Here is a 21587-nt window from a genome sequence, read left to right as displayed (position 1 = left end):
ACCTCTCTGGAACCACGGCTTCAATTGGAACCCATTTGCATGCTGGCTAGCACTCTCTGCAGAAGGGGCCCCAAAACTGAATTGGCCTGGAGACTAAGAGGTCTCGTATTAGGTTTCTGCCCTTAATATTCAAGGATGAGACTTTGAAAGGCACCTGAGGGAGTTAGGTACCCAACTCCCATTAGATTTCAATGGGATTTGGAGCAGCTCCCTACTTAGACTCCTTTTCAAATCCCAGTTTACTACCGAAATTCCAGGCTTCCTAATGTGTTTTCTGGGAATAATATTACTGGTCTTATTTAAACTTTGTTAAGGCCAAGCATCAGATGAGTAACAAAGGAGGGACACACTTGAAAACTCCTTATCTTCCCCTTCCACTGTAATCAGAGGCACACACTTAAAATCAAATAGTTGTTCCTATTATATACTGTCTTCTGCCTTAACTTCACTCCCCCTAAAAGATTTGACACATCTTTCTTGTGGTCTCTTAGGCTACGTCTATACTACCCGCCTGGGTCGGTGGGTAGCGTTCGACTTCTCGGAGTTTGATATATCGCGTCTCATCTAGATGTGATATATCGAACTCCGAACGCGCTCCCGTCGACTCCGCGAACGGCGGTGGTGGAGTCGACGGGGGAGCTGCGGACTTCGATCCCGCGGCGTCTGGACAGGTGAGTAGTTCGAACTAAGGTAGTTCGAGTTCAGCTACGCTATTCGCGTAGCTGAACTTGCGTACCTTAGTTCGACACCCCCCCCCCAGTGTAGACCAGGTCTTAGTGATCTCTATAAGGGTTATCCCCTAAGCAACTACTACTGCTCTAAACTCTCAAATGCTACTAGGCAATTTGCACATTCCTAAATAGATGAGCCTCTGAATAGGTGATTTGTATTTGTGACCCTAAGCCCAGGAAAGTACATTCTGTTGCTGCTGCAAGTGTTTATTTCTTTCAAATGCTCAACAGACACACGTCTACTGGAAAATTCTGTATCTTCTCTTATCTGCCACTGCCCTGCCCTAGAAATAATGCTAAGATACATATTTAGGAGAGCATTTTCAAATGGGCCTCTACATCCGGATACATCAACATATTTATTCAGTAATTTGCAGTAGAACCCAAAGTGTGCTAGGCATTGTCAAACTTAGAGAAAGACACCGGGCTTGATCCAAAGCCCATTGAAGTCAATAGGAGTCTTACCGATAACCTCATTGGGTTGAAGATCAGGCCCATGGAGAGTACAATTGGGTATTTAGATGAAGCATTACATGAGCTACACACACAAACAGCCACTTGTACATGTAATATTTGCAAGTGCCTGTTTGGAAGCCTCTGAAAATGAGTCACCTCCAGTCTAATACATTCCAAACACCAGTTACTTTGATCTGGCTTTAAAGTCTTGTGGACTTTCGAATTGGAATCACATTGGAATCACTGCAAAAAGTTCAGAAAGAGATTCATAGATTCCAAGGTCAGATGGGACCATTGTGATCTAGTCTGAACTGTATAACACAGGCCATAGAACTTCCCCAAAACAATTCCTGAGAGCTTTTAGAAAAACATCCAATCTTGATTTAAAAATTGTCAGTGATGAAGAATCTACTATGACCCTTGGTAAATTGTTACTAGTTGTTAATAGTTAATTACTCTCACTGTTAAAAATTTACGCCTTATTTCCAGTCTGAATTTGTCTAGTTAGAGCTTCCAGCCATTGGATAGTGTTATACTTCTCTCTGCTAGATGGAAGAGCGCATTACTAAACAGCTGTTCCCCATGTAGATACTTCTAGACTATAGTCACGTCACCCTTTAACTTTCTCTTTATTAAGCTAAACAGATTGAACTCTTTGAGTCTATCACTATAAGGCAGGCTTTCTAATTCTTTTATCATTCTTGTGGCTTTTCTCTGAATCCTCTCCAATTTATCAACATCCTTCCTGATGTGACCAAAAAAGCAGAAATATGTGGCTAAGAAATATAATCCCCATCCTCTCCTGGCCTCTTTGACAATGCTACAGAGCTCAGACCCATCACCATTCCATGCACGCTCTGCCTGCCACATCATCTTCCATCATCAGGAGCTGGTGGGACGATATGATACAACTGCCTGGATTGGCAAATGCAAAACCACATGGTAGAAAAAGCACTCTGGTGAATGTGCAATGAACTAAAGTACTGAAATACCATAGTTATGGCAGACACCACTCTTCCTGCTGCACTTTGAGACACATGTTAGTCATGTTACACTGACGAAGTTTTTCTTTCTAATTAAGTATTCAGCAAAAACAAAAGTCGAAAAAATATTCTGTGGCAAAAGTCAGGACAACTCCCATAACAACACTGATTTTCCTTACTGATTTACAAACCACTTCCCTTGAGCTATTGGTAGGCTGCAAAAAAAAAATCCCTTTGTTGTTCACCTCCCATAAAGATGCTGGAATGTCGGTATTTTTCCTTTCATGAACTCACACCAAGTGTTGAACTGTCAGGTGTGGGGCAAGTTCTTTCCTTATTGGCAGAACAGGCAGGGCATGGAGAGTGGCAGTTTGAGCTTTCCTCCCATGCTACCCTACCTCAACTCTACCCTGGCATTTTTGCTTCTGACTCAATTCTACTTTATCAGATGAACAATAACAAGAAACTCTTACTCAGGCCATTCACTTGAGGCCTCGCCCAAAGCCCATTGAGGTGAATGGGAGTGTTGCCATTGACTCCAAAGGAACCTGAATTAAGCCCTTCCAGAGCATTCAGTCTAGAATAAAGTTCGTAAAGCTGGTGCTGTGCTAATTATTTGGCTGTTGCATAATGTGTGAGTAACTTGGGGTGAAATGTACCTGCAGTGCTGCCCTGCATATGGTATTTGGTACATCCCTATTGTCCCAGTGGAGTGTGCCACTTCAAAGGACAACAGCTGTATTCTGCTACTGTATAGCCCGGAAACTGCAGAGGAAGGTAGAGGCTATGGGTTAATAAAATGTATTGCTGAATTTAGATGATAAAGTAAGATCAAAGTTTTGTCCCCTCAGGCAGAGTTGACAGATGTTATTTCCACCGCTGAAGACAGAAAACAACTGAGGCCAGGGACTACGATACAAGCGTGTTCTACTGAAGTCTGCACGGCATCGCCAGAACAACCCAAGGACGCACATTCCAGGCATCTTTTGGTCAAAATCTAACTGCTTCCCCAGATGTCTGGAGCTGGGAGGCACAATGGAAGGGCATGTGGTTGCTCTGACTCATTGGTTGGGAGTTTGCAGTTGGAAGCGACATCAGGAGGCAACGTTCAGACTGTGTTGCCTCCTGTTCCAAAGGCAAACTGCACTTCTCTAACCTTGTCTTCTCAGAGCAACATGGACATTAAAATAAAATTTAAACACCTTCCCCCTCAAAATGCCCCTCAAAAGAACAAACAAAAACCCTGCACTGCACACCCATTTCTCCCCCTAGGAAGAGGATGAGAGAACAAACCACACATGACAGATGTTAGTTGAAACTGATTCCTGCTCTACTGGAAGGTTCTCAGTTACTACGGTGATGGACATGATGTAAGAACCTGTATAGAACAGAACAGACTAGCGGGAAAGAAAGGGAAAAATTGAGTTCTCTTGAAAATCCCAATCTAGGATTGGAGTCCTCCGCAAAACTTCTTGGTTCTGAGAATCTAGAGGGGCAAACAAAAACTTCCCCCAAATCTTGCAGCTATTATTGCGTCTATAGTGAGAGTTTTATGGCAACAGGGATCAAGTAGGGACTAGGGATTGTTTTTGTTTACAAGGGGTTTTTTGAAGTATTTCCTCTGCTCTGCCTATATCATATAAAGTATTTTTCCTTCTCTCTCTCTCTCTCTCTCTTTTTCTCTCTGCATGTATCATACTTAGCATATGGATTTTCTGTTACACATAAGAACACACAATCTTTGTTTTTCATTTTCCCTCTGCACCTTCTGGTGATTCTAAGAAACACAGTAATCAAATGGGGGCTGGGGGAAGGAGTGTAACATGACCACCCTCTAGATTTGCTACTCGTTGATTGGCCGCCTGCTGACAGGCTACAGTACAATGATTAGCAACTTATCAATAAGAGCGCTAGACAGACAGACAGATCAATGAGACAGCCTTTCGTGCTTAGAACTGACGCAACCAGATACGTTGATAGTGGACAGATTTCAGAAGTGGTAGCCATGTTAGCCTGTATCAGCAAAAAGAATGAGGAGTACTTGTGGCACCTTAGACTCTAAGTGGGTTTTAGCCCACGAAAGCTTATGCCCAAATAAAGTGGGTTTTAGCCAACAAAAGTATATGCCCAAATAAATGTGTTCATCTCTAAGGTGCCACAAGTACTCCTGTTCTTTTTGTTGATAGTGGAATTCATTTTTAATTCCACCCTCTAAAAATTAATGTAGGGAAAAGTTTAAAAAAAGGCGGTGTAGAATTGTGTTGCAATGTGGCAATCTCCAAAAGCCAGGAAACAAACTGATTATAACAACAAATTTAACTTTGTCTGCATTGCCCAACCTATGTATTCTTCGGGTATAGGTTTCACATCCTAAACTGTCATTTGTTAGGTTTCAGAGTAGCAGCCGTGTTAGTCTGTAGCTGCAAAAAGAACAGGAGTACTTGTGGCACCTTAGAGACTAACAAATTTATTTGAGCATAAGCTTTCGTGGGCATTTGAAGTGATAATCGAGATGACCCATAAAAGGTGTGAGGATACTTAACATGGGGAAATCTATGGGTCATCTCGATTATCACTTCAAAAGTTTTTTTTCTCCTGCTGATGATAGCTCATCTCAATTGATTGGACTCTTACAGTTGGTCTGCGTACTCAGGGCCGGTGCAAGGATGTTTTGCGCCCTAGGCGAAACTTCCACCTTGCGCCCCCCCCCCCCGCGCCCCCACCCTGAGGCGCCCCCCCCCGTGGCAGCTCCCCCCTCCCCCCTGAGGCGCCCCCTTGTGGCAGCTCCCCACCCCCCACACTCCGCCCTGAGGCACCCCTCCCGCCCCAGCTCACCCCTGCCCCGCCTCCTCCCCGAGCACGCCGTGGCCGCTTCACTTCTCCTGCCTCCCAGGCTTGCGGCGCCAATCAGCTTAGGTGCTGCAAGCCTGGGAGGCGAGAGAAGTGAAGCGGCCATGGCGTGCTCGGGGAGGAGGCGGGGCAGGGTGAGCTGGGGCGGGGAGTTCCTCTGCGTGCCCCCCCCTTACTTGCTGCAGGCGGCCCTCCCCGTGCTCCCCTGCCCCAGCTCCCTCCGCCTAAATGCCAGCGATGACCGGGATGGCCGAAGAGCCGGTCGCTGCGGTCGCTGCCGAAGAAAATGGCGCCCCCCAAATGCCAGCGCCCTAGGCGACCGCCTAGGTCGCCTAAATGGTTGCACTGGCCCTGTGCCTACTTCCACCTTTTCATGTTCTCTGTATGTATAAATATCTTCTTGCTGTATGTTCCAGTCTATGCATCAGATGAAGTTGGCTGTAGCCCACAAAAGCTTATGCTCAAATAAATTTGTTAGTCTCTAAGGTGCCACAAGTACTCCTGTTCTTTTTGTGTCATTTGTTAGGCTGTGTGCTTAGCCAGGTCATGAAAATAAAGGCATCCCATACATGCAACGTAGCTGTGCCAATGTATGATCTGCCTTTTCTAACTTTTTGTGATGTTGACTGTGTAATATCAGCTTTGCATTGCAATGGTGTTTGACAGTTAATGTCCCAGTTTGTTTTTTAAAAGAAAACTGGGGGAGGGGAGGTGATGCCAAAAGGAAATTAAAAAATGTGGAGATGTTTGTGTTGCTGATTTAACAAGTGCTACAGTCTTCACCAATGATGTGTGTATGTTTCTTGCTTCAGAGATACCCAGTTACGGGATTTTCCAAGCTCTGCCAGTGGAGAGGATACATTTCTTAGTTTAGCTAGTTATGCACATAATCCCCCTCCCTTTCTACTGACACAAGTGGGAATCTTCTCATCCACTTCAGTGTGTGAACTGGATTAAGCCCTTAAATATCTGCACAACCATGACCACCACACTTATTTTTAAGTACCAAAATCTGTCCTCCGATATGTGCATGAAATTTCCATTACAGTGGGAGTTGTGCATATTTGAGGGCAGAATTTGGCCTAAGAGTTTACCTAACAAAACCAAACCAATTTCTGTTGTGCATGCTCAGTCCCATTTCTTCAAACAATCAGAACATTGTGTAAAAACAAGGTCTTTTGCAATCTTGAGAAATCACGTACGCCTCATAGATGCCTGTTAAAAAGCCAGGACTGCAGTGTGTGGCGGGGGTTGTAGTTATCACAATAAAAGAAAGAGTGCTCACATTTTTTTTTACTATGGACATATTTGAGATTTTTTTCACCATCACCAAAGATAAAAAGGATTTTACTCAAACCTTCAATAAAAATAAATAAATAAATAAAAGCACCATCGGGCTAACCCCAAGCAGGGAATATTTTGGTTAAAAGCTTGAATGTTTCAGAAAGTTGTGCGCATGTGAAAACAGAAAATTATAATAGAAACTGTTCTGCAGCCTTACCTATAATGGCCATCACCAGGATGACCTCTATACCATCAGCTGTCTGAGTTAATGCTATTATAGCAGTATATCCACTATATTTATGAGTAACCTTACAAATACGCTATTCTGCCCCCATGTTCATGTTTTATTTAAAGCATGCATGTTTATCTTACAGTACTGTTTGCTCTGTTAAGCTCACAGCATTGTCTGCCCTGTTACTGGGTTTTTTTCCCCATTCATGTCTAAATCCCTTTCATATTACAGTTGCTCGTGCTTCCCTGTGCTTTGAATCTGGACATTTAAAAGGACAGAAAAAAGGGCTTTTCTTCTCCTTTTCACTCCTTTTGCCAGAAGCTGGGAATGGGCGATAGGGGATGGATCACTTGATGATGACCTCTTCTGTTCATTCCTTCTGGGGCACCTGGCATTGGCCACTGTCAGAAGACAGAACCCTGGGCTAGATGGACCTTTGGTCTGACCCAGTATGGCTGTTCTTATGTTCATGCATTTTTTGCTCTTGTAACAAATTGCTTTTGGGGGCCCAAATCTGGTCCTATGGAAGTCAAGGAGAATTACTGCAATACAGCCAGCTCTTAGTGATTTACTGAAGGTTTCTTTAAGCACTGAATTGAACATCCCAGCCCATTAATGTGGTCATCAGAACATCATACAGGACTGGAACCCTATTTCTGATGTTTTGTTATCCAGCTCTGGCTCATTGAGGTCCTTTCTTTTTGTTAACCAACAACTCTGTATGACTCTGCCGACTATGCTTATTTTATGGCAAGTCAAAACCTCATCTTGAGAAAAAATTTAGAGAACTGAAACTATCAGTGCCGTAAAATTTTAGATGAGGGTTACTTACTTTGTCCTAATACAGTGCTCAAGTGGAGGAATAAGGTCATTTTCTTTATCTTCAGTGTAAGGCTGAACTGTATCTGCAGAGACATTTCAGATATTTATCATCACCATCATCATGCCTGGGAGTCAACATCATGGATCAGAGCCCCACTGTGTTAGGCACCATACAAACACAGAACAAGAAGATAGTCCCTGCCCCAAAGAGTTTACAATCTACATGCTAAATCCTCTTTCCAAATCCTGCAAACAGTTAGTATTAGCATGGGATGGCAGATCAAATATTATCATAAATTCACTGATTCTGTTCAGGATGAGTCTGGCAATGTACTATGAGCAAAGGTGTAGTTTAAAGAAAAGTATGATAGTCTGAAAACCTCATACGTTTTACTTCTATTATTTAAAAATGGTACCCTGCCATTCAGAACCGCTTATGTTTTACCGATCATTTTCCCACAAAGCCTATAGTGGCACACACAGGACCTCTCTTCTTAAATGTGGGACTAGACTCTTTTTAACGGGAAGTACAGCAATCAATATACATGCAATACCCAATAGCCTCATTCAATTACTTTTCAATTAAGTCAATCAAACTATTTACTGTAACCTATGGCAGCTGCCTTGGAGTTATGGGTGGTGAACGTGCCTCTGGAGAAAATGCCACCTTCTAATAACTTCAACTGTGGTTATATTTCCCCCAGCAATTAGTAAATGACTGTATTCTCCTGAGAACCCCATTTTAAAGAGTTCTGAGTTCAAAGGATGTTTGAATGGGGTAAGCTACATAGATGGTCATCATCTGTAATCATTATAAAGATAGTGACATCTCTCCAGAAGTCCAAAAAAAGTCGGTCTTTTCTGAAAGTTCTGTGTAAAATATATAATAAATATCCCTGAACCCATGGAGATTCCCTGAATGACTGACAAAGGCACATAGGTGAAACATGAGAGTCATGTAAAGTTCTCATGGAGTGCATCGTTCCCTCCAAATAAATGAGCCTATTTGCCGCCTATATCTGAGTAGGACTTTCTGTGGGGAAGAAGGCCCTTTTTGCCCTTTAAAGGCAGAGTGAAGTTCTGCGACCACGGATTTGCTCTATTTTTTGGAAAGAGATAACAGGTGTTCTCTCTAACATGCAGGAAATGGGTCCATATGAGTGAGCACCACAGACAAAATCTGCCCCTATGCAAACGGCTAGCATGAGACTGTGCATCAGTAAAGTCCGACATCGATTGTGTTCTGGTCCACTCCAAATGATGTTACTTCTGCTTGCTACTTCTTGACCCTTTCTCTATTTTTGCAAAAGGCTTTACCAGGCCTTGATCCTGCCTTCTTTGTTAGAAACGACAGCCCTGGGCGAAGGGCATCATTTCAAGGAACACTACTTTTGCACATCTGGTCAAAGAAAGCACGGTGCATATGGCCTCAGAAGACTCAGTTCCACTTTTTAGGAGATGTTAAAGAACTCCAACATTTCTCAAGATCAAACAAAGTTTGTACTGAGAAGGATGGCTATCTCCAAAGACACACAACAGGCTCAGAGGACTCTTGGAGAAATTTTTCTAGCTGGAATGGTGAAACTATTTGGAGTTAATGCCATACTGCAAAATTCCAAAGATAAGAAATGATTTAGTAGTGCAAACCATTTGGGGGTGTGATGCCTTAAACTTAAAACATACTTCTGAATCCAAGCCTAATTCCAGAGGAGAAATAAATTGGAGTCATAAGAGCTGGCTGAATGGTACAAAGAAACAATACACAAAATAATAATTAGCAATTTCTCATCCACAGATCTCAAAGTGTGAGCAAGTATTATTATTCCTGTTCTACTGATGGATAAACTAAGAACAACAGAAGTGAAGTGACTTGCCCAAGTACACAGATGTTAGTAGCAGAGGTGTAAATAGAACCTAGGTCTCTACTACTATACTGACAAAAGATGTCCTTGCCACAAACTGAAGCTCACCGTCGTTAGAAACAATCAATAAGTAAGGGTTCTCCTTGACCATGGACAACTAAGAAGACTTGCTTGAACCAAAAGGGTGTGTTGTTACTTTCCAATAACACAAAAACTGAAATGTTTTTTCTCAAACTTACAAAGACATTGGAAAAAATCACGGAAAAGGTCAGCCCGAGAGGCAAACATTTCAAAAAAATTGGGGGCATATGAAAAAATAAATGTAGTAGCTGTGTGTAAGGGTAGCAGGAGCTATTTATAATAAATGTTCTCTCCTAGTGGCCCTTTGTACGATATATGCTAGTAAGTCTTCTCACTTCTGAAATAGACCACATATGAGTACCTGGAAGTTTGTTTATTTATGGAGATAACCCTGTGGTGAGCTGGAGCCCATTCGCACCGATTCACACGAACCAGTTGTTAAATGTAGAAGCTGGTTTAGAACCAGTTGTTAAAGGGGTGGGCAAACTCCGGCCTGCGGGACTGTCCTGTCTGGCCCGCCTGAGCTCCCGGCTGGGGAGGCTCCCCTGGCCCTTCCCCTGCCTTCCCCACTCTCACAGAGCCTCAGCGTGCCGCGCTGCCAGCGCCAGCGCTCTGCACCACTCCTGGGCAGCTCTGCAGCTCCTACCGCTTTGAGCAGCATGGTAGGGGGGTTGGGCTGCGAGCTCCAGCGAGCCGCGTGGCATTCATACATGCTACCCTGAGCAGCATGGTAAGGGGGCTGGGCCAGGGCTGGGAGGAGGGGTTGGATAAGGGACAGGGAGCGGTTGGAGGGGGCGGAGGTTCTGGGTGGGCGGTCAGGGGACGGGGAATGGGGGGGGTTGGGTAGGCATGGGAGTTCCGGGGTTCTGTTGGGGTGGTGGTGGATGGGGTTGGGGCAGTCAGGGGACAGGGAGTGGGGCGAGTTGGGTAAGGGGTGGGATCCTGGGGGGCAATTAGGGTGGAGGGTCTCAGGAGGGAATGGTAGGGGACAAGGAGTGAGGGGGCTGATAGGTTGAGGGTTCTGAGGGGGCAGTAGGGGCAGGACGTGGGTGGGGGTCGGATGGGGGGGATAGGCTGTTTTGGGAGGCACGTGGGGCTTGTACTCACCGAGCGGTTCCCTACCAGAACGGGCTTGTACTCACTGGTGGCACTTCGGCGGCGGGTCCTTCACTCGCTCTGGGTTTTCGGCGACATTGAAGGACCCGCCGCCGATGTGCCACTGAAGACCCGGAGCGAGTGAAGGACTCGCCACCGAAGAACCGGTAGAGAACCGGCTCCTAAGATTTTGGCAGCTCATCACTGAGATAACCTACAACCATCATAATCATCCCAGTAGGGTGGATTCTAGGTGACTTTGAGTAAGAAGATACAAACTATGCTGCTGCTACACTTTCACTTACCAAAGACCAAATCTTGAAAGGTGCTCCTGAGCACCCACAACTCCACACTGCAACTCTCAAGGTTGGGCACATCAGCTCTGTTTAATGAGTGGCCAGATTGCTCACTTACAACTAGCCATGACTAACGGGCAGTGTAGTGTGTAGGTGTGCTGCCTCACAAGCAGTCCAAGGAAGGAATTGGACCTTATTAGCAGCAGATTACTATATTCCCTGCACCAACTCAGCTGTCCCCAAGGAGCATTAAGGTTCGAGCTAAGGCTGTAACCATTCCCCACCCTCTCTGCCATTTTCTACCTCTCCTGCAAGGGGAGGGGGAAATACTGAGCCTGCAGTATCTACTTTGTCCCCTGCGCCTGCAGACATGTAGAGCCTATCCAAACTCACAACTGGTTTATGGCCCTGTGAGTCTGGATAGACCAGATCACAATCTAGCCCTTAGAAATCAGCTTTCTTTAAGGGTGTAGGAGATTCTGGGAAATAGTGCATGCGCACTTTTAAACATTTAAGGGCCCTTAACCTCAAAATTATCATGACGTGAACCACTATTTATTGTAACTAATAATGGAAAGCTAGGCAATGAGCACCAAACCTCTAATAGTCTGATACCATCAACAGCTGGCTAGATTTGGGTTATATTATCAGGACTCTTCTTTCAGGTGTGATTCTGTTACTGTCACTGTGGAGGAAATGCAAAGGTTCTCCTATACATACCAACTGTTAACCGTATTTCCTCTTCCTGGTTGGCCAGGCCATCATAGTAATAGAGATCAAATCTCCGTTCTGTTTTCCAGTCACCTAGTAAGTCCTTTCTCAAGCAAAAAAGCACACTGAAATGGCTTTCACTGCACACGACCCAAATTGGGTACCTAGGGGTCTTCAAATAGCAGCCAACCTGGAAGAAAGAGAGCGAGCATGAAAAACAAAACAGTTGATGGTGTACAATAATAGAAATAACAATAATTTTCACTTTTGTATCACTTTCAACAAACACTAATTAATTAAGTCTCATAGTACACCGCTAAAGCTGGTACGGGTTATTTCCCCTATTTTTACAATTAGGTAAACTGAGGCACAATTAGGTCCAGTAACTCGCCCAAGGTTACACACAGATACAGAATGTTTTTCACTGCAACCAAGGTGTGTTCTTAGCTTTGGTTAATTAACAGGGGTTAAATTAGCAGTGAAGACACTGCAACTTGGCCATTAACTTAGCTTAGCAGCTTGAGTTAAAAGCCTATAGAGGAACCTGAAGTTAAACTCAAGTTACTAACCTAAGTTAAAAGCCGATTTACTGTATCTTCACTGCTATTTTAAACTGAGTTAGCTAACCCCAGTTAAGAACACCTCTTTTTCACAGAGGGTGAAATCCTGGCCTGACTGAAGTCAGTGGCAGAACTCCCACTGGCTTCAATGGGCCCAGGATTCCATCCCTGGAATTCAGAAGCAAGGAGAATCCAGTTACCTGCAGCAGCTACTAAACCACACTGAAAAGAGTAGAGTAATACGATGATGATGATTTAGTTATTCCTAGGTGCTGTACAGACATATTGGAAGACAAAATCCCTGCTCTGAAGAGTTTGCAATCGAATACAATCCCCTCATAGCGACACATTTTTCACTGGCATCTCAAATTCAGGGGGTTGGGTTTGGTTTGGTTTGGTTTGGTTTTGAATGAGTAGAATAAAACAATACAATCTTCTGACGTTGAACAACTATTTCCATTATTACTAAAACGGAAAGATTCTCAGATGGAGTAAAATCAACGCATTAGTATTGGCCGCCTTTGATAAACCTCCGTTCTTTTTTTTAGCCTTCAATTGCAAGGGCCTTATCATGCTCTCAAGTCACATTTGCAACTCCTGCTGACCTCATATGGAAGTTCCACCCACAGACTAAAGGCACAATATAGCCCTAAGCATTCTTCATGGAAAAAAAATATGAAGTGTAACTTACTTGAATGGCCATTATTTTTAAATCTCCCAATAGTTTGAAATATAAGTAAATACAGTATTATTGATGGTTCTTGAACGACCATCTATCTATCTATCTATCTAATCTATCTATCTATCTCCAAACACCCCCTCTATCTAATCTATCTGTCTATCTATCATAGGGTTTTATCCTGCTGCCCACCACTGTAGAATTTGACCACCTTCCATGTAAAATCGATAGCAATAGCAAAGTCCCCATGGGACTTCATACAGTCTCTGACCCTTTTTCCTTTTTGGGGTAAAAACTCTTCTTGGGGTGCATGTTTATATATATATATATATATATATATATATATATATATTTGTGCAATATACATATATTTCTGGTGTTTACAACATACTGATATGTAAATTATTTAGGCCATGCTCCTATATCCACTGAAGTCAATAAGAGATTTATTCTAGATTTTCTTTTCCTGCCTTAATCTGTTCCATGCATCCGACGAAATGGGTATTCACCCATGAAAGCTCATGCTCCAATACGTCTGTTAGTCTAGAAGGTGCCACAGGACTATTTGCTGCTTTTACAGATCCAGACTAACACAGCTACCCCTCTGATAAAAGATATTTAGTTATTTGCTATATTCCTGTAATTGAAATATGGCATCTGAACACAAAGCAGTTTTGTTTTCCCCATGAAACTGCTGACTGTTTTATCTTCCAGAAATTGTTTAGGGAAACTAAAGACAAAAATAAAGCTTCTGTGTTAACAGGATAGCTTTTATTATGATTATAATTATTTCTATTGAGGTGGTGCCTAGAGACCCCAACTCTATTGTGTTAGGTGCTTTACAAACATTAGCTTTAGAACTGCTTAACATTAGAATGGTATGTCTGATTTTCATAGATCCATTATTCTTCTTTCCTTCATATTATTTTTCCTTTTTTAATATTGTGAATTTTATCTTGATGACTGCTGCACTGATAACCACAGAAATTGAAGCCTTCCGTTTAGCCACACTTTTTATGCCACTTCTATTCTCTGCAAAACTGCGGTCATTGGTGCAAGGTATTGGACAATGACTCTGCAAAAAGATGTAAGGTCAATTGTCATCCCTGCAACTCAGAACTACTTGTTCTAAGGTAAAGGTAATAATTGGAGATATACCAATCTCCTAGAACTGGAAGGGACCTTGAAAGGTCATCAAGTCCAGTCCCCTGCCTTCACTAGCAGGACCAATTTTTGCCCCAGATTCCTAAGTGGCCTCCTCAAGGATTGAATTCACAACCCTGGGTTTAGCAGGCCAATGTGCAAACCACTGAGCTATCCCTCCCCCAAACTCCTGAGGGTCAGTAACTTTCAAAAGAAGTTTGGACATTTATATGGACGATGAGAATATCCACAGTTACATTAGGGTGAATAAAAATATATAAAAAGGCTCTAAATCCTCATCCACTAACTAAAAAGAACCCTTCCCTTTGGGCTGGTGTTCCATAATAACTGTCCAGTATGTGGCTTCTTGCAACTTTCCCTAAAGCTTCTGGTGTTGGCCACTGTCAGAGAAAGGATTTCGGACTAGGTGGACTGCTGCTCTAAATCTGATCTGATAAGTCCTTTATTCCTGAGTTCCTGGGACTGAATAAAGATGTCAGGAGAGGGTTCTAGCAGGTATATTTGCTACTGTGGACATTATGGTATATATTGCATATATAATGTTGCTGCCAATTCTCAGGCACATTGCCTATAGACACCAATGTGAGCTAATCAGGAAAAAATACAGCATATGCTGTATAGCCCATTCTATTACAAAAATCTAAACAAAATTCTCAGCATTGTGAATAATGCACTTTTGTTAATAAGATATGTATTTTGCATCTGAAATATTATATAAACACAAAATCAAGCATCTTCCTGAAGCAGAGTTCCTAGGGATGTTAGGTAACAATTCTCTAGCTCAGTAAGTAACTGTTACCTGACTCATTACTTTGTTAATGGCTACATAACATATCCTTTTATTCAATAGTTTGGAGAGGGAGGGGTTGTAAATTCTTGGCTCAAAAGTACAAAAGAAATTTTGCAAAGTTAAAAGCTAAAAAAATAGAACATCATAAAAGGGATAACAATAAGAGAAGTACATAGATCCCAGATTTCAAATGTGAGGGAAATTGATGAAAAGATTTCACAAAGATGCTTATATTAGTATTCATGTAAATCAAAGACAAATGTGACTAGTCAGTGATTTCCTTGTAACAATGCTGTCATCCCATAAATGGCTGCTAAAATAACGCCCAAAAGGCTTCAAACAATATGTGCTGATGTGAGATTAAGGACATAGAAAAAGGTTTCCAACCAAGGTTCCACTCTAGTTCTTATTCATTTGAACAGTCTCACTGAAGTCAACAGGGCTGCTCATGTGAGTAAGGCATGCAGAATCACAGACTCATAAACTTGAAGGTCAGAAGGGACCATTATGATCATCTAGTCTGATCTCCTGCACAACACAGGCCACAGAATCTCACCCACCCACTCCTGTATCAAACCTGTGTCTGAGCCATTGAAGTCCTCAAATCATGGTTTAAAGACTTCAAGATGTAGAGAATCTTCCAGCAAGTGACCCGTGCCCCACACTACAGCCTCAGATATGTATATTGCACAAAGAGCTAAAAGCACATACTGCATTAACATAAGTGTTCCACTAGTGTTTAAAACACTGCATGCCGAATCCTCAGCTAGTATAAACAACAGAGCTACACCAATTACACTAGAGGAAGAGTTGGTCTTAACTATATCATAACATAGTGTTGTTAGTTGGACTGATAATCAAGAGTTTCAATGAAACTAATACGATCAGCTCTCCCCAAGATTTTAGACCAGAGACCACTAACAAAGTGAGAAGGGGAATATGCTAGACTAATGGAGGAATGTTCACAAGTGCTCATTTGCTGGCCTAACTTGCTTCCATTTAAGTCAATGGTCAAACTTCAAATTTAGGCCAACATTGAGGGCTTTTGAAAATCCCACCCTGGACACTATTTCTGATGTAGTCACCTTCAAGAAGATAATGGCAGTCAAACACCCCAAGTTTTCTGCAAGAGGAGTTTAATTCTGTGCCCCTGCCTCTTGCTGGCCAAAGAAGCCAGTTGTTTACCCCAGCCTCACCCACTAGCAAGAACAGCTTGCATATTTTCCTGATGTCTCACACTCAGGAGACTCATTCATCTTTGTCTGCTGAAATCACACTGATGCACATGCAGAATTCATAGTGTGTAAATAAAAACCCAAAGATTCCCTTGTCTCCTCTTGGGCCACTGAAAATCTTTAGGCAAGGCCTATTTACTCAGGTCATGTCTACATTTACTGGTAGATCAGCACTGCTGTGATCAATGCAGCGGTGTCAATTTAGTGGGTCTGGTGAAGACCTGTTAAGTCAATGGCAGAGCACTCTCCTGTCAAATCCGGTACTTCAGCTCCCTGTGAGGAGTAAGAAGTCGGTGGGAGAGCATCCCCCATGACACAGCGCAGTGTAGACACTGCAGTAAGTCAACCTAAGCTGTGTCAACTTCAATTACGTAACTGAAGTAGCATAACTTAGGTTGACTTACCACAGTAGTGTAAACCAACCCTAAGAGCTTGCAGAGAGATCTGGCTCTTGGACCTATTAGTATTTAACAATTGTCATTTTTGTTATGGCCAGCCATATGCTTTGTACTTTACAGAAGACAAGTATAAAGAGAATCCTCTTTTAAGGAGCCTATATTCATATTGCAAATGAATTAAATACTATAATGCATCAGTTTCAAAATATTTCATCAATTTTGACAGATGCTTATTAATCTATTGCCGGCAAAAAGTGTGGGGGGGATATAGGGAGTTAGATATCTTCTTATGCTTCATGTTTACAATCTTACAGAGACTTCCCTACCACTTTGACCCTCCCTTACAAATCCCTTAAGTACTCTCATAAATTTCACTGAGGCAATTTTCATCTTTGGAAAATGTCAACCTTTCAGAAGGGAGACCTGCAAAGAAAGACTAATTTCCAACTCTATGGGTGGTCTTTTTACACATCTGACTTAATTTCATACTTGCACAATGGCAAATTTAACTCTCCTCCCCAACACTTACTGTGGAAGAATCATTTCCAATGTATCTGCCAGTGTGAAAGTTCCTGATCTGCACATATTTCACCATTCATATCTTATCTTCTTATAGCACAGTACAACTGCATTCTTGCTAAGTTTTCTTCAGAAGCAGTACATATGAGGCAGAGGCTTTTTTTCTGTTTTGGTGCTTTAGTAAGTCACACAGATTGAGCTGAAACCAATCAATGTTCTCATCATTCGTTGTAATGTTTATAATTCAGATGGGAAGAGGATGCATCAGAAAAAACCAGGTGTCTGAATGACCATGGCTGACGCTTTTTAGTTCCATCTTATTTAGCACAGTTTTTAATTTTTATGCTTGCTGTGTTTTACATTATTTAAACTTGAATTGTATTTATTTATAATGTCAACCCTGCCATTTCCTGCCTTATTTTTGTTTGCTTGGGTATGACTGTTACACTTACAAGCTCCTCTCCTGCAAAGTCCCATCTTGCACAATTGAGTAGAGCTTGGCAAAAATAAATAAATAAATAAAATCGGTTCACTGGCAATTCTGAAAAATAAAAAAAATATAGTTTTGTTTTGGGCACATCAAAAACATGTTTTTGGTTTTTTTTAAATTTCCAGTGAACTGAAAAGTCAAAAAAACTCTGTGTAGGAAAACAAAGTTTTATTTTGACATTTCCAAAATATTTTGGTTTTTTTTCAGTTCAGTTGAAACTATTCAGTGAACTCAACATGAATTTGCAAATAGTTTTGGGTGAACAAAACTGCATTTTTCAGTGAATATATTATTAAAATTTCACCCAGCACCACTGTTGAAGTCAATAGGATTCTATGTGGGTGCAAAGGCCTGGCCACACAGATCACTGTCTGGGATCAAGGCAATAGTTTACTAACTCATTAATGCCCCTTTTAAAAACTCCCCAATCCTACTGAACTTGCACTTGTATTTTTTTCCAGTTCCAGGATGGCATGGAGAGCAGATCAGTTGTGGCATTTAACTGTAGCAGATTTCAAGCAGATTAAAGAAAACAAAATTCAATTCTGAATGTTTGGGAATATTGATAAATAGAAGAATATGCCAGCCCTACCAGAAACAAAAAAGTTTTAAACAGAGATCTTTGAGATAAACTAGAAATAGACAGTCATGAGTATAACAGAAGCAGTATGTGATTTATTAATATTATTATTTGTATTGTGGTAGCATCTAAGAGCCCTAATCATGGACCCAGACCCCACTGTGCTAAGCGCTGGACAAACACAGAACAATATGCCACTGGATAGTTTTGATATAGAAGAAGAACTGTCTTGCATGATGAAATAGGAAAGAGGTGAAAAGGGGAAAAATAATGGAGAGGATTGGATCAGATATGGGTCCAATCCAAACCTCACTGAAATAAGTGACAAAACTCCCATTGACTGCAGTGGGTTTTGAACAAGGCCCTATATGCAGCCACAACATACAATTATGACCAATTACTATATCAGTGGTGCCTTACACAGGTCAGATTAACGAGATCTATAGCAAATGAAGTGATGGCTGTGGGTCAAGACTCATGTTCAATTCATGCTCGAAAAGGCAAGCAGACATCATGGTGCTGAGTGAAGCGTGTCATCCAAGACAGACAGATAATAATAATGAATTTCCACACCAGTTACAGGCTTCACCAATCATAATTTGCAAGTGGTAGGTCCAAAGGATGGTGATTGTAAGCTCTTTGGTTCTTTTCATTATGTAGGTGCACAGTGTTTAATTCAATGGGCCCCCACCCTGACTGAGGTCTTTAGGTGCTACTGCAACATAAATGATACATGTAAAAATAACAGTGGTGGCTTTGAGAACAGGGGTTGGTAGAGCATTCTGTGTGCAAAAGCTTAACATTTCATTTTCAAGAAGTCAAGATTTACTCGCAGTGGTATCAGAGACAGTCCAATGCTACAGAAATTTGGGCTATATTTGACCAATCTCTTTCTGCTATATATGCTTGGAAAATCTGTGAAAATCTCTAAAATCTAAGGTTTAATTAAAGAAATGCTGTAATCTTGTTTTGTCTTTTGTTAAACAAGTTAGAAACAGATCAGTGCTAATATCCCAACCGTAATGACAAACGCTATGAAAACAAATCCATGGATGAGATAGAAGACAAAAAGTTTTCTGTAAGGAAACACATTTCATTTCTAAGCTAGAAAGGGATTTGAATAAACGAGGAGTCAAGAAATTTTTTTTTTAAATGATGGATACCTTAAGATGGAACACACATTTTTCTCCAAAATGGAGCTCACCAGTAATTTATAGAGATATTACAGTACCTTTGCAGAATCCATAACATGAAGCAGAATCTCTACTGCTTGCTCATTACCGAACAATAAAAAGCCAAACTGATGGATAATAAAGCTTGCCCACCAGTTCCCATTTTGCATGTTTTCATCAATTATTTCTTAGCTAAGATGGTTAGATATCATTTCCCCCTGGATGAGTTGCTTCTAATACATCTAAGCGTGAGAGATGCCTTGCAAAACAGACAAATTTCCTAGCCGCAAAAGGTTATGGGAAGAGTGTTGCACAGGGCGGATAAACATGAAGTACTAGAAGACAGAGAATGTGCAGTAAGTCTGTGAGTTAATATAAAGCAGATCTTGTTAGTGCACAGAGTGTGCTGGTTGCGTCAAAGGGGTTGAAGCTAATATTTCCCATCAGTGGCATTTTAATGAATAAGTTGAGTTAACAGATAACTGTCATTGTCCCCGGTTTTCTAAATCAAGAAATGTAGGTAGAAAAGTTTAGTAACATGCCCATTTCCACCACAGTGGGAACCATTGGCAGAGCCAAGATTAGTTCTTGGTTCTGAGTCCTTCTCTCAGATCACTCACTTAACTCGTTAGGAAAGAGTGGGAAAATGAGGAGCTAATATGATCAAGTAGATATGGGGAAAGGCAGTGAGGGTTAAAGGCATGATAGAGTCTGGATCACTGCAGCGAGGATAACATTGAGTTTTTAATGGTGTGCACTGTATTCAACTAAAAAGTAGCTCTATTGCTTTAGACTTTTCAAGATAGACTTCACAAAACACTAGAAAATGGGCACAATCCTACACCTGGGAGATTGACTGGATATGACCTCAAAGTACTTTTCCATCCCTAAGTTCTCATTCTGTGATTCACTATAAGTCACATACATAAGCCTCTAACTGTTGAAAAAATTACTGTTCTTTTCCATTTCTGGTTCCAGTTACCATTCTCATTGCCACACTGTAATTTCATGCAGAACCTATTTACTGAAATGCTGCTAAGAAGGAAACAGTCAATTCTAAAGACTTAGAACCCAATTCTGTTCTCAGTTACATCAAAGTAAATACAGTGCAACCTCACTGACTTTCCTGGTGCTTCTCTAGATTCACATTGGTGTAACTGAGAGTAGAATTTGGCCCTTCATTCTGAAACCAGGACAATGAGTTCCAGGCCTGGTGACATAAGTCCACTGGAATCCGATTTTTGTTACATTCCCTCCGGCATGTATTGCAGTGTAGTCTAAGAACTCAAATGTACAGCAGTGACAGATGTTCTGAATAAAATGTAATAAAGTTTGCATCAGATGCCTGAACTAGTGTAGACAAGAAAAATGAAATTATGTCTACTGGGGTTTCTGCAACTGAGTAAGAATAATTGACTTGGAAAATATATTGCTGATCATGATTCTAATTCCCAGGCAACTGCATATTAATAGAAGGCGCCACATTCCTTAAGTGTAGTATCTGGAGAATAAGTTGAAGGTGTTTGGTTTTCAGATGTTTTGGGATTTGGTAACGTAGAATTTTTTGGGGGGAGTGGAGGAGTAGGTGAGTTATAATCTATACGAACCTCACTTAATGTTGTGCTACATACAACATATCTTTCACTCTGGAGCATGGAAAACATCTGTAAGAGGTGTTAATCTTTTTGAGGTTCAAGCCAAGGAAGTGATACAGTCCTTATAATAATACAAAGGAAGGACTAGAAGCATGAACCAGATGCAGCAAATGTTTTCCTTGCTTTGTTTTGATCAGTATTCATCAAATTTGGACATTAATATCATGTTGGGATATTTTCTTGACTATATTGTTTTAGTCCTGAATACGGTAGTACTCTTTTTCCATTACAAATATGAACCACTAGAATTTATCAGTGTTAAGAAAATCCCACTAACTTCAGCCATATGGGAAACATTTAAAGTCAGGATTTGTTTTCAGATACATTTATTTGTATTCAATCAGTTAAAACAAATTATTAGCTTATTGCTTGATGGGTGTCTTTTCATAGATCCCTAAACTGAAAAGGCCAGAGGGAATATTGTGACCATCAAGTCTGATCCCCTGTATAACACAGGCCATAGAATTTCCAACACTATTCCAGAGTCAAGCCCAATAACTTCTGGTTGTGAGAGAACATATCTTTTAAAAATACACACAGTCATGATTTAATGACTTCAAGTGATGGATAATCCACTACAGCTGTACATATATTGTTCCAACAGTTAATTCCTCTTACTGTTTTTTTTTTAAATTTTCATCTAATTTTGCATTTTCATTCTAAATGTAACTAAAATATTATTTTCAAAATTAAGTGTTGAAAAGAAACATGTCCCTTTATGTTGCCAGGTATTATCACTGTCTTTTATTAGTCTAGCAAAATGAAGACTGAGAAGGGATTTGATTCCTCTCTACAAACACATTAGGGAGGTAAACACAAGAGAGGGAAAGAGCTATTTATGATCAACAACAGAGTTGGCACAAGAACAAAGGAGCATAGACTAGTCATGAATATATTTGGGCTGAAGGTTAGAAGACAGTTTCTAACCATTAATGGAGTGGG

General features: G+C 41.3%; 1 protein-coding gene across 3 annotated transcripts in view; it reads right to left on the bottom strand.

Annotated features, from left to right (window-relative positions):
• Nucleotides 1–21587, bottom strand: part of MINDY4 (MINDY lysine 48 deubiquitinase 4) — a 103560-nt gene that overhangs the window by 6656 nt on the left and 75317 nt on the right. For all 3 annotated transcript variants that reach the window (XM_045004378.1, XM_045004377.1, XM_045004376.1), the window contains 2 exons: nucleotides 11413–11593; nucleotides 7369–7441 (listed from right to left, as the gene is read on the bottom strand). In XM_045004378.1, coding sequence (XP_044860313.1) covers nucleotides 7369–7441; nucleotides 11413–11593 — 254 coding nt within the window. The remainder of the gene's footprint in view (nucleotides 1–7368; nucleotides 7442–11412; nucleotides 11594–21587) is intronic.

This window comes from Mauremys mutica, chromosome 2 (genome assembly GCF_020497125.1).
Source record: "Mauremys mutica isolate MM-2020 ecotype Southern chromosome 2, ASM2049712v1, whole genome shotgun sequence".
Lineage (NCBI taxonomy): Eukaryota > Metazoa > Chordata > Testudines > Geoemydidae > Mauremys > Mauremys mutica.
This window is presented reverse-complemented; position numbering and strand designations above follow the sequence as displayed.